The 14,042-nt window shown below is 35.6% G+C and overlaps 1 protein-coding gene across 3 annotated transcripts in view; it reads right to left on the reverse strand.

Moving 5' to 3' along the window:
- The window catches only part of arfgef1 (ADP-ribosylation factor guanine nucleotide-exchange factor 1 (brefeldin A-inhibited)), a 110,956-nt gene that overhangs the window by 27,973 nt on the left and 68,941 nt on the right, over window positions 1–14,042 (reverse strand). For all 3 annotated transcript variants that reach the window (XM_073830425.1, XM_073830424.1, XM_073830423.1), the window contains 8 exons: window positions 4,532–4,643; window positions 3,420–3,625; window positions 3,230–3,314; window positions 2,825–2,990; window positions 1,641–1,792; window positions 1,416–1,544; window positions 324–482; window positions 75–219 (listed from right to left, as the gene is read on the reverse strand). In XM_073830425.1, coding sequence (XP_073686526.1) covers window positions 75–219; window positions 324–482; window positions 1,416–1,544; window positions 1,641–1,792; window positions 2,825–2,990; window positions 3,230–3,314; window positions 3,420–3,625; window positions 4,532–4,643 — 1,154 coding nt within the window. The remainder of the gene's footprint in view (window positions 1–74; window positions 220–323; window positions 483–1,415; window positions 1,545–1,640; window positions 1,793–2,824; window positions 2,991–3,229; window positions 3,315–3,419; window positions 3,626–4,531; window positions 4,644–14,042) is intronic.

Genomic DNA, 14,042 nt, shown 5'->3' on the forward strand with positions numbered 1-14,042 from the left:
ATTGCTTATTAATGAATAACAACAAACATTTCCAAACATTTCATTCCTGCCCATGTGAAGTGTGAATGACTGACCCAAGCCCAGGTATTCGTCAGACGTCTGTTCCTTGGTGCTGGTGATGAAGCCTTCCTTCCCCCGTACGGTTCCTGATATGTACCGAGCCTTCACTCCTGTCCCGATGAGCTGGGCCAACTCCAGCTGACTAATGCACTTCAGGATCTGCAGAGCACGTCGACAGAATAATAATTATACCTCACAAAATCTGTCTGCCAATCACATCGGATAGAAAACAAACAGGCCTGTCAAAGTTTGGCAGGGCTCACCTCATGCCAGGAGTTTCCTAAATAATTTCCATCCGTGTGAGCCACTGTGATGAGGGTCTTGATAGTGTCGATGTTCTTCTGCTTCATTTCGGTGATGCCCGAGCTGGCCGTCAGCAGCGTGAAGCGGGCCAGAGCCTGTACATATGCATCTCGCTCCAACTGGAACAAGTCGACACAGAACAAACTTTTTCAGGACTGAAATTTCTCACGGAAAGTATGACTATGAATATAGGACATGAACCATATGGGCCACTTTTATGAACTTTTGCATCCTTTTTGAGGGCATTGTAACTGTATGGAAACGAGTAACGTGTACATTCTTCAAAATATCTTCTTTAGTGTTACTCGTATTAATGTCATAGAGGTTTAGACATTTGACAAATGACCCTGTTCAAAAGTTTACATACACTTGATTCTTAATACTGTGTTGTTACCTGAATGATCCACAGCTGTTTTTTTTTTTTTAGTTTTAAGATAGTTGTTCATGAGTCCCTTGTTTGTCCTAAACAGTTAAATTGCCTGTTGTACTTCAGAAAAATCCTTCAGGTCCCACAAATGCTTTGGTTTTCCAGCATTTTTGTGTATTTGAACCCTTTCCAACAATGACTGTACACTTTTGAGATTCATCTTTTGACACTGAGGAAAACTAAGGGACTCATATGCAACTATAACAGAAGGTTTAAACACTTACTGATGCTTCAGAAGGAAACCTGATGCATTAAAACCCTGTACATTTTGCTTATTTTGCCTAAATATCATAATTTTTCATATAGTACTGCCTTTCGGATGCTACAGAAGATAGTTAACTTAAACAAGCTAAATTTAACCTGATCTTTTGCATCCTTTTTGAGGACATTGTAACTGTATGGAAATGAGCAACGTACACATTCTTCAAAATATCTTCTTTAATGTTACACAGATTAAAGTCAAATAACTGTTTTAAAGTTTTATTTTTGGGTGAACTGTTTCTTTAAATACTCTCTAATTTCAAGCAAAGGTGCTTATTTGGACTGAATAGTAATGCAAACAATGTCAGGCTTTCTCAGCTCCACTAAATGACCTCTTCATGCTTAATGCAATGTGTGAAATTACCTGAATGCTGAAGATGCATGCTATCCTGATAGCACAGCGGATTCCCTCTAGGCACAGAGAGGCCACCTCGGTGTCATCACAGTCTTGCAGACCCACGCTGAACGCAGCTAGGAAGGGTGTCCATGCCAGCTATAAGAGATCAAGATAATATGGGATGAGTATTTGTTTTTGGACAGAATGTGTGTGTGGGTACTGTACATATGTGGAAGGACGTGCATTGAATACCTTAAACATTGGTCTGACGTGCTCGAGGTGGGTGGCGCTGGTGAAGGGGGCCTGAACGTGGCTCACGGCCTCCATTAGAGCCTTGGCTGTCTTTGCCATTTGCTCCATCTCAACATTATACAGAAGCCTCCTCTGCTTCTCACTGGCCACACCTGATCCAGAGACAGTGGGAAAAGATGCAGTCAGTTAGTGCAAGCCACACCCTCAGGATATCAGAATATTCTCAGAACACAAATGTTACTTTGTTTATATGGAAACACAACAGCTCGTCATATTAATGACTAAAATGATTAGTAATTAGTTAACAATTACATAATACTGGACTACTTTGTACAGTCAACCACAGCATTCTATTGTAAAAGATAAAAAATAAAAAAATAAATCTATGATGAAAAAAATAATTTATTATTATTGATATACATAATATTTATACATTGCATTATTATTATTAAATCAAATAATTTATTATTATTATTATTATTATTACTATTTGTATATAATTATTATTTGTATATATATGTGACCCTGGACCACAAAACCAGTCATAAGGTTAAATTTTACAAAACTGAGATATATACATCATATGAAAGCTCAATAAATAAGCTTTCTATTGATGTATAGTTTGTTAGGATCGGACAATATTTGGCCGAAATACATCTGAAAATCTGGAATCTAAGGGTGCAAAAAAATCAAAATACTGAGAAAATAACCCTTTAAGTTGTCCAAATTAGGTTCTTAACAATGCATATTACTAATCAAAAATTACATTTTGATAGGTTTACAGTAGGAATTTTACAAAAAATCTTAATGTAGCATGATCTTTACTTAATTTCCTAATGATTTTTGACATAAAAGAAAAATCAATAATTTTGACCCATGCAATTTATTTTTGGCTATTGCTACAAATATACCCCAGCGACTTAAGACTGGTTTTGTGGTCCAGGGTCACATACATATATATTGTTTTTTAATTATTATTAATACATTGTATTTTATTGTAATTTATTAATAATTACAAAATACTGGACTACGTTGTTCAGTCATCCACATCATTCTAATGTAAAATACTAATATTATTATTTCATTATTTAATAAATAAACAGAACTGACTCAAATAAAAAAAAAAGGATTGCCCCAATTAACAAAAAAAAAACAAAAAAATGATGTTTGTCAGTTACACTCACTTTGCTTATTCGACTTGAGAGTTAACTCCTTTGTCTCCTTCATGGATATTTTTTTCCCTGCGATTTCATCATAAATGGCTGAGAGATACTCCTCCGGTAAATCTTTACTATCATTGATCCCTCGGTTCATCTTGATGTATTGCTCTTTCGTCATTTTATTCTTCACCTGCACCAAGATAAAGGAAACAACAGCTCAGTAACATTCTTCCTCTTGTTTTCCGCTGCGTTCCAGCAACATCCATCACCATACATTTAGCTATTCCACTCACACATCGAGACTGAATGCCAAACAGCCGTTTCCAGCTCCGACATTCACATTAACATTCATAGACTCGGGAATGAAAAGAAAATGCATTCTGCATTCGCTGAAGATTTCAGTGAACAATCGGCGCTCGGCGAACTAACCTGCGGACTGTGTAGATCTGTAGTCAACATGATGATTGAATACGCGAGGACGTACGCCGTGTCAGCGCTGGCGAACAGTGTTTGCCTAAGGAGAGACATAAAAGAGACAAATAGCGACCGAGTTCAGTGTTTCGGCATAATTAGCGATGCAGGTTAATCGTTTGCAACAGCAGGGGACTGCCAAGCTCACCCTTGGTTGCATTCTAAATATCTAGCAGCAAATTTCTCCATCAGTCTATCGATTTTCTGGGCCTCTCCAGGTAGACGGAAACCCTCGAGGAACGTGCGCAGCGCTGGCACGAAGTCTTTGCCCTGGAAGTCCATTTGGTCGACGTAGGCATACATAACCTCTTTATTGATGCGATCGTTGTCTCCGAGAAACTCTCCTACCTGGCTCTGTGAGGGTGGAAACATGAAGAGCCAGATATCGATTGTGTAAGTTGAAAAATAAATAGCAGATAAATGTGCTTCATAACTCAGAAACACCGATTTGGATAAATCCTTGAGAATTATTCACTGTGCATCATTGAAATGGAAGTATTCCACGCACATCTCAAGTCATTCAGGAAGCTGAGGGCTGTTCTGCTGAAGTGCCCTAATTCTAGGGCAGATTTGCTCTCTTTACCCATTACTGCTGGAGTCTTTTGAGGCCTGATGAATGAGCAGTTGAGTTGCCGATTCATCACGCTGAAGGATCAAATCATCTTTAAGTGGAAGTTTGGCAACACTTTGCTGGAGTGTCTTGATATTTTTGTTTTGCTTTGTTTTCTTTCAGAAAAGCCCTGCAGCTGCAGTTGCAGTTTTATTATAGTACACTGATTTAATGTTAAAAAATACACTTCTAAACTACCAGTCAAAAGTTTTGGAACACTACGATTTTGCGTTTTTTTTTTTTAAAGATCCAATTTGATTCAAAGTACAGCAAAAAACTTGAAATTCAGAAATATTTTTACTTTTTAAAATAACTGTTTTCTATTTGAATATATTTTAAAATTTAATTTCTTCCTCATTTCAAAGCTGAATTTTTAGCATCATTACTCATTAACCGATCCTTCAGAAATCATTCTAATATTCTGATTTGCTGCTCAAAATAGTACAAGATAGTTCAAAAATTTACTGTACTTTTGATCAAATAAATGCAGGCTTGGTGAGCAGAAGAGACTTGTTTAAAAACATTAAAAATCTTACTGTTCAAAAACTTTTGACTGGTAGTGTATTTGATCCTAGGTGACAGTACATGTAATAAACAAGGTGAGGTAATAATAGTTTATCTTGTAGGCAAACAATGTTTGTATGTCTTACAGAGTCAAGCCTCTCCTCTTGGTGTAAGAATTGAGCGATATCTTCGGGCGTGGTTCCCAGCATGCCTTGCTCCTGCAGGTATTGAATGCCCCTCTTTGGTTTTTTGTTGAACCTGTGTGATATAGTAAAAAGAACAACATACGAGACACAAATTTAGATTCAGCATTTTTTAAAGGATTAGTTCACTCTCAGAAAAGGTCCTGATAATTTACTAATCCCAATGTCATTTAAGATGTTCATGTCTTTCTTTCTTCAGTCGCAAAATAAAAGGTTTTTGAGGAAAACATTCCAGGATTTTTTTTCCATATAGTGGACTTCAATGGGGATCAGTGAAGCTTAAAAGGGCTCTACACGATCCCAGCCGAGAAATAAGGGTCTTATATTGCAAAACGATCTGTCATTTTCAACAACAACAACAAAAAAACCCCATAAAATTTGTATACTTTTTAACCACAAATGCTCTTCACGCATTATATAGTCAGGTTGAAAAAGTCACACTTTGTTGTGTACTTCAGTAAGGTATGGTAGGGCGAAAAACTCCACCTCATTTTTTTCCTCCAACTTTGAAATCGTCCAACAGTGTTGTTTTGTCTTTTTTGTAAAGAACATTTGACTTTCTTTGCACGTTCAGTTTGTAAAAACTGGATTGGTACTTTCTCCTACGTCACACTTGTGTGATTTTGGAATGGATGAGGTCAAGCTAATGCAAGATGAGCATTTGTGGTTAAAAATGTTATACATTTGTATTTTTCTTAGAAAATTACTAATCGGTTTGCTAGATAAGACCCTTATTCCTCGGTTGGGATCATGTAGAGCCCTTTGAAGTTGCAATGAAACTGCAATTTGGACCTTAAACCTGTTGATCCTCATTGAAGTCCACTATATGGAGAAAAACCTTAGAACATTTTCCTGAAAAACCTTAATTAACTAACTGAAAAAAAAAAAAAAGATATGAAATTTTCATTCTGGAAGTAAACTTCACCTTTAAGTATGAAGTTAAAGTGTGTTTTTCTTCTATAAAAGGATTCATATGATCAGGGGGAACATAAGTGGTGCACAACCAAAATAAAAAATGCACTGGGTAAATAAGTTTAGACTACTCATTTGTGTATCGACATGGTTGACAGCTTTTAATGCATAAACACCATTTTAGATCAACTAACAGTAACACTATATAAGATATCCATTAGAACTGAAAGCATTAATCTACGTTATGTGCTGCCAGTTTCAGAGCTAAGTGCAAAACTGATAACTTTCTTTTATTAGTCACTTAGTAACAGAAAAAAATCCACAAGTAGTGGCAAAGTCACAGAGTCTGTGATGGACAGACAGTTAATGGTTAGTCTATGTGGTAATATAGTACACCGGACAGGACATCCAAGCGCTCACCTACAATTCATCAACCTCAAATATGGCTTTTCATCTGAAAGATGTATGTAGTAGCAACATACATGGCCGCTCAATCTAACGTTAACCAAAAAAATGTGCGCTATTGAAGTGTCTATGCGGAGTAAGGAAGCTAAACAGTAGCGCAAACACTGCATGACAGATGGAGGCGCCAGTGTGGCCACTTGCTCTTAAAATACTCTGTCATTTTTGGTCATATAGATAAAAGTAAAACATCTTTCGAATCTGTAAAGACTCTACGATTATTTGTGTGCACTCACAATATCAACGATACGTTGTGCTTTTTAAAATAATCAGAGCAAACAGGATGTGCTTTCTTTGAAACTCTTTGTATACTTGCTTTACAGACATGAAATATATATCTATAGAGAGCGAAATGTCTACTTCCAAATGAACCAATTCAAACAGAAAACAAACATCCGGTGTTCCTTTTAAAATATGATCACGTGACTTTTATGTAGGTGAGCAATTCCAGCGTTACGGATGTGACATTCAAGGTCAAAACCTGAAATATAAATTCTCATAAATTTTATTCTTTACCAATATATTGAACCATCTCTTTATATTTTTGAAACCCCTTAAAATAGAGTCCAGACATCAGAAAAGTTTCAGTCTAAAACCCTGTTTTGTATTTTAAATTAGGGAAATACACATATGTTACGGACGTGACAAAAAAAGACTTGAGTTTCTGGGAGACAACATATTTTGTAAAATTTCTGCGATTTACAGTGCACAAACCAGAAGTAACAATATCTGCCGAATTGACAAGGGTTGGCTATTTACAAAACCTAAAATATCAATTTTGTTTCAATTTTCGCTTTTATGTTTCAGAGGAAAAATCAACGTTACGGACGTGACATCTCTCCGTTATACGGACGTGACCGTTCTGAAAGCGGAATTTATCCGACTATGGAAATGCATATTAAATGCTTTAAAAACTTTAACAGAGACGTCTAATAGTAACTTATAGTAAGTAATAAACATTCGTTTAGGCCATTATTTAACTAATTAATGTATACAAAAAGGAGACATTTTAATGTTTTTACTAATAAACTAATGTTTTCTTGTCAGCTGCCAGATGAAATTCACAGTGCTGACTCGCATCTCCACAGGCCTATACTGGATGTGGCTTTAGAGAGAAATAATCCTTCATATTACATAAACGGAGAGTATTTAATTTCGTTTTTAATTGGTTCGTTTAAAAGTAGACATTTCAAGCTAGACATATCTCTTGTAGCCTATGTGAGACATGCTGAGTTCTGGCTCTTTTTTGAGAAACGCTCCAGCCAGAGACAGACAGAGATGGCAGAAAGCGCATACTGTCTGTCTTTAGTATTTGGAAAAAAACAAAAAAAAAACTTACGTTAAATCAGGTTCGAACTGATTTTAAGTTGTTTCATTATCAGGAAAAAAATTCAAGTGATTTCACGGGCGCCTCCCTGTCATACAGTATGCACATTAATATTCCGTGCAAACATTTGAATATGGGCCGAAAACGTACATTTGCGTATGTTAAGAGTTTGAAATACGCATTAAAATAAATCTTAACCAGTCTACATCCAAGAAAGTTATAACCTATAAATTGAAGACTATTTGACACATTAAAATGATCTAACAGACCAATGCCGCTCCGATTCATTGATCATTGCTGATCAGGATTAAACGGATGCCGCTGAAAAAATATTTTAATGACTTGCTTATGCATTAAATAACTAAGACACAATGTTAAGTTAAGTAAAATATGTTGAATATATAATAAGCCCGTCAACTGTACAAATATTTAAGAATAGGACGGCGAATATAAGACGACAGATGGCAAATGTTTACTTGTGTATGCACCACAAATCAAATTGCACTATTTGTTGCTCTTACGTCTGTTGTTTATATTTGTTTATTTATGTACCGCGGTCCTGCGAGACACGAAATTTCGTTCTTTACTTGAGATTCACGTTTTGCATCTGCATAACAAAAATATTTTCGTATGCAATGATACGAAATTAATCCAAACAAAATGTGTTATGAAAAACATATTTAGACAAAATATATATAAAAAAAACTAATAAATAAAGCAGCATGCTTGCTCAACACGCAAAATCTAGTACTCAGCAAGAATGCAGCATAGATAGCGACGAGTTATTCGAAACGCACAAAAGTTTAAAATTATATCATGTTGACAATGCACATTATATGACTTTAAATAGTTACAGTCCGCCTGTGCATATTTATACCCGAACAGCAAGTTCGCTTGAATGTGATTTTTAAAATGTTATTAGAATTAATTTATTTCTAAAATGTTATATGGTAAGCCTGAAACTAGTCATAGCAGATTAGTCATCAGCAACGAAGTAAATATACGCGCTGATATGAAGCAATATGCACAAACGAGCACATCCACTGAAGGGAGAAGAGTTGGCCATTCACAAAGCATAAAATATAAATTTTAATTCAGTTTTCGTTTATGTATTTAATACCAATTAAACTTTACTTTCTTTAGATGTATTTCTCATGTATATGAGGCAGATGCACCCCAATTTTAAGTCGTTTATTTTCTTTTTTTATTATTATTATTTAAAGTTGTTTCATTATCAGAAAAAAAATGCTTTATCAGAAAAAAAAGTGATCACGCAGGCACCTCCCTGTCATGCATGCGCATTAGTTTCCACACAAACACTTAAATATCAGTAATAGCATATTTAAATGAGGTTAATGCTAGAGTGTGGGATCCGCATTAAAATAAATCTTCACAAGTCTACATCCGAGACAAACGCAGTTATAACCGGCAAATTGAAGGATATATTTGACGTTTTAAAATGATCTAATGGGCCGATGCGGCTCCAATTCGTTGATCATTAGTTGCTGTTAATCAAGATTACGTATATGTCGCAGCATAAACTTGTTTTAATAAATCGCTTATGCATTAAATAATAAAGATACAAAACAGGTTATTAAATATGCTGAATATATTTTGTACAAATATTTATAAAATGGGAAAACCTAATCTTATTCGCAATCTAGCATTTTGCATCTAAAATAGTGAATTATTTTTAACATGCAATGATACAAAAAAAAAAGAAGAAAATAATATTTAGAGTAGACACATATGAGTGTTGAAACCCCACAGCACATCTCTTGCTCACTCAGCAGCATGCGCGCAGAACACGCACAATCTTGCTCTCTGCATGAATGCAGCGCAGATAGCGACACAAGTTATTTGAAATACATAAAATGTTTAAATACAGATCTGGCCATTAAAAATGCGTCTATTTTCACGCGGCAGCCTGCAATTCGGCACGCGAGGCCACGCGTCATGCCGCAGCGGCTTTTTTAGATTTTTTTACAACGTGGTTGCACTTCATACAATATCCACCAGGTGGCGCAAGGAACAACATTCTGTAGCCAAACCCTGCACAAAGAGGGATATTTGGACAGTATTTACGTCTGTATTTCATTCTGTATGTAACGGCAAAGTATTTATAATTTCGTTTCTTTTTTATTAAGGTAATTTAGAAAAAAAAAGTTTGGAGCATTTTTGTTCGTTAAACGTAAGCTTTTTGTTTCTTAAAGACCAAGCGGCAGACAGTGAGTTTACCTACTCTGTTTTTCAATTTGCCTTCTCAAATCACGAATTGGCTAAAATAAAATCCATAGATGTAAAACAAAAGATTTAAATACTAAGAGATATAAATGTGTGCTATTAGGTGCCAATCGTTTGTGCGGAGAGTGCAAAACACATTTTTAGGACATGAAGGATCAAGCTCGATCAGTTACATTTTTTTCAGTGGAAAATATGTAACCACTATTTTTTGTCAGACATGATAAATAAATATGTAGAAAGACTTAAATTACTACTTAACGAAAAAAAACGAGGATTTGAGGAGGACTGTTAACTGCATCATCACTGAATCAAAACTGAATCAAAGCGCGGAATCCAAAACATATAGATGAAGACGTTCTGCTTTCTTGTAATTTGCTTGCTGCTTTCATTTTTACGTCACTGTTTAGATTTTATTCGCTGCTTGCAATGGCGATAACAATACAGTGCATCATTTCTCCCTGTTGAGCGCATTGCTGGACGATGTGTGTCAAATACATCCACGGTGCAATTAAGTACAACAACAGAAAAAGTGACTATAGTCATGCCACTATGTACAGTGGTTGAGGTCTAAAATGTTCTAATATTTGTTAAGTGATCATTTGCTTTACTATTTGTAAATTGTATACAATAAAAATATATTTTGTTCTGTAATTTGCTTGGCCTGACTTGGCTTTCATTAATGAAAAGAAAATGTAGTTGTTGTTATATTTGTCTTGAAAATATCGATATACCAACAACTATATTTTCTATATATTTTCATCTGTGTGCGTGCGTGCGCGTATATAGATAGATAGATAGATAGATAGATAGATAGATAGATAGATAGATAGATAGATAGATAGATAGATAGATAGATAGATAGATAGATGAAAATAGAGAAAATATAGTTCAAGAACAAAATATAGAACAAAATGTGTACACACAAATGTTAATATACACTTTAAAAATATTAAATGATATCTGTTTAAAAAACTGTTTCACATGAAAAATATAATTTTATTGCATGTCGCGGTGTTATGTGTAGTTGAGTCAAAGAAGGCTACAGTTAGCCAGCTCTAGATCAGTGAGTCTCAAGCCACCCCCCTTCCCCTGGTTTGCATTTGTATAGCTCCAGTAATCATTTACATATAAAAGCTACACCGAGGCCAAGGTGACATGAATCATGGGGGGTGTCAGGTGCTAAGCCTTCCACATCAATTTTTGGCAGTTCCCTACAATTATCTGTGCTAACTGCGCATTCCTGTGAACAGCCATTAACCTGAAACTTCTGCGACAATTCACAGTGTCGTTAAATGACGAAAACCACTTTTTTCATGCAGTGTACATCGCAAAACCTCTAGTGTCTTCATGTACTGTATATTGAAGTTTAGACAGTTTGCAAGAATATTTAGTATCACTGGTGTGAAAATGCTGTTAGATGGCGGTGGAGTAAACGGGAGTTGAGACTGGCAGATCCAGCTATTTTAGGCTACTTTGAATTTAAAGTTCAGGTTGCATTGTCCGATAAAAAAAAAATAAAAATGATCAGAACTATCAGCACAGTATATAACACTAATCTGGTTGCACAATAGAAAGAAATATGCAAACACTAGCCATGAGCCGTGTCAATTTCGACACAAAGGGAAGTGGGAACTATTTGTTTTTTTCAGTTATTTTAAAAGTAGCAGTTAATGAGGCGATCAGCGGCAGTATAAAGAGCGAAATGTTTATGAATAGCCGAATGGGGATGGGGGGTGAATGCTGCCTGTTTTGCCTTGTAATCAACATTTTATTGAGACTGTTTTTGGGGGGGTCCAACTGTGTAGCATTCGGTTTAATTGCGGATTCAGCATTCAAATGCATGCCAGGGAAAAGGGGAAAGCTTTCCTCACACGCTCCACCTATGATACACCCTCTTATCACAAAACATTAGTGTCCACACCCCTGACACACTGTACGAATATATACAGTCCATCCATCTGTAAAGTCATCTCAAAATGACCAAAATCAGCAAGCTGCATTCCCAAGACATCAGGGTGATGAGGTCTGCTGGAAGTTCTACTCAAGAAATATCCCGACATCTGAAATCCATTGGTGTACACGCTACATTGAGCACTATCCGGAGACACTACAAAGAAAGATCATCACACAAACGTAATCCTCGCAAAATAACGGAGTAAGTTACCCACTGCATGACGCGAACACAAACACTGGCCTAAATACCGGTTAATGCTAAGTGGTGGTTATGCATAAACTGTCAAATGTTTAACTATTTTCTGTTTTGCCCTTGATTTTAGAGACATTGTCCTATCCATAGAGAATATCACTCATCAGAATGATGAACTGGTGTCATGTTCCGTGAAAAAACAGCTATGGCGTGACAGCGGAGTGGAAATAAGCGAGCGATCCATTCGGAGGATAAGGCAAAAGCTTGGGTGGAAGTATGGGAAAACTCAACATTGTCCCATGATCAGAGACAAAAATAAAGAGTTACGTCTCCAACAAGCCCAAAAATGGATTGCTGAGAAGGAGTCATTTCACGATGTAATTTTCACTGATGAAACAACAGTGGCTTTGGACCGCTTTGCCACCATGTCATTTCGTAGAAGTGGGAGACACGTGTCTAAACCAAAGCCAAAGCACCCGCTAAAAGTTCATGTTTGGGGAGCAATATCCAGACTGGGTCCGGGACCGATTGCAATCTTCGAAGGCATAATGGACCGGTCTTTCTTTGAAAATGCTATTGTAACAGAAACTGCTGCCCCATACATTAGGGAAAACTTCGGAGCACATCACCGTTTTTTCCAGGACAATGACCCGAAGCACACTGCTGCAGGCAGACTCATTGCTGAACAGGGTGTAAACTGGGTGAAGACTCCCGCCGAATCCCCCGACATGAATCCCATTGAAATGGTGTGGCATGCTCTGAAAGATTATATTCGAAAAGTAGCAAAACCAACTACAAAGTCTGACTTAATTGATGCCATAAATAAATTCTGGTTTGAGGAACTTACAGCAGTGGCATGCAACAAGTACATAAACAGACTGTTTAAAGTTCTTCCGGCTGTGGTGAAACATCAGGGTGGACATACTGGAATGTAACGATGTATAAAGTTGTTTAAAAATGTCTAAGCATTGGCAAAACTGTAAAATGAAAATAAAATGTACATTAATGATCACTTGAATAAATAAGCTTTTTTAACGTTGTTGTTCAGAATCTGCTGTTATCAAAAACATAAAATAATACTGATAATACTGATAAAAATGCATAAACACGAGTTTAATGCATAAATAAACCTGAGTGAGCATAGTAGCCCGGGATTATCAGAGATAGGTTTATTAATATTTCATTTTGAGTTAAGAAATTATTATATTAATTGTTATAGAAATTAATACAATATTACATAATTATATAGGCGTTGCTGTATATGCCAATGCTGTCTGTGCGCGATTTAGACAGCATTCACAAGTGTATCATGAATAAATATTACATGTATTTCCAATTAAAAAGCCCTACAAGAAACATTTCATGCATCACACACAGTCTTGTCCATTAACTGATCCTCTTTTTTTCCGTATTATTCGTTTATATCCATTATTTTCAACTTCATTTTGATCTCTTTACATAACATTCTGGGCTGCGTTTCGATTAATTTTAGTGCTTAAAAGCGTTTTCATTTTGTGAGCGTTCGTTATTGTTTCACGTGCCTTTCCCAAAAGTGCACTTAACACAATTGCAAATTGCAATTAATATACAAATCATTGAAGAGTGAATTATTCACGTAGTTTCATTTGGAAATAATTTATTGTCACACAGTGAAATAGGCCTACATTCCTTATATTAACTGATAGTATTTTTTTCCGTGTTGGTATTAATATTATTATCATTATCATTATTATTACTATTAGTAATAATATTACTATTAGCCAGTTATTATTGTATATATTTTTAGTTTCGTTTATATTCGTTTCCCCCACCCTTAATTTTGCTCTCTTTACTTAACGTTCATGTAAATGATACTGTAAATGCTTGACATATGCTATATGACTGAATTTTACTGGAATGTAGTTTAAAGGTTGAATTGAACATATTTTATTTTGTTTCGTCTAATTAATAGACTAGACTATATAATTACTAAACTGTTTTACTGAGGAATGCATCATTCACGTAGTTTCATTTGTAAATGAAAACATGCTAATTTATCGTCACACACGGGGAGAAATACAATCAAAAATTTTATTGGCATAATTGTCAGGTGTTAAAAATAAATAGCCCTAACCAGATATTAAAATAATAGTAGCCTATTAATAATAAAGTGATTTAGAGCTATCTACTTTTTTGTTTATTGTGAATCGCTTAACCTAAATAACGTTCTGTATATCCTATTTGCCATATATTTAGCAAATATTGTAAACGACAATTATGCCAATAAAGTTTTGCCTTTATGATTGTATTAATGCCCGTGTGTGACCATAAACGATTTACAAATGGAACGTGAATGATTCACTCGACAATGAAACACTTTATAG

This window comes from Garra rufa, chromosome 24, assembly GCF_049309525.1.
Source record: "Garra rufa chromosome 24, GarRuf1.0, whole genome shotgun sequence".
Taxonomy (NCBI): Eukaryota; Metazoa; Chordata; class Actinopteri; order Cypriniformes; family Cyprinidae; genus Garra; species Garra rufa.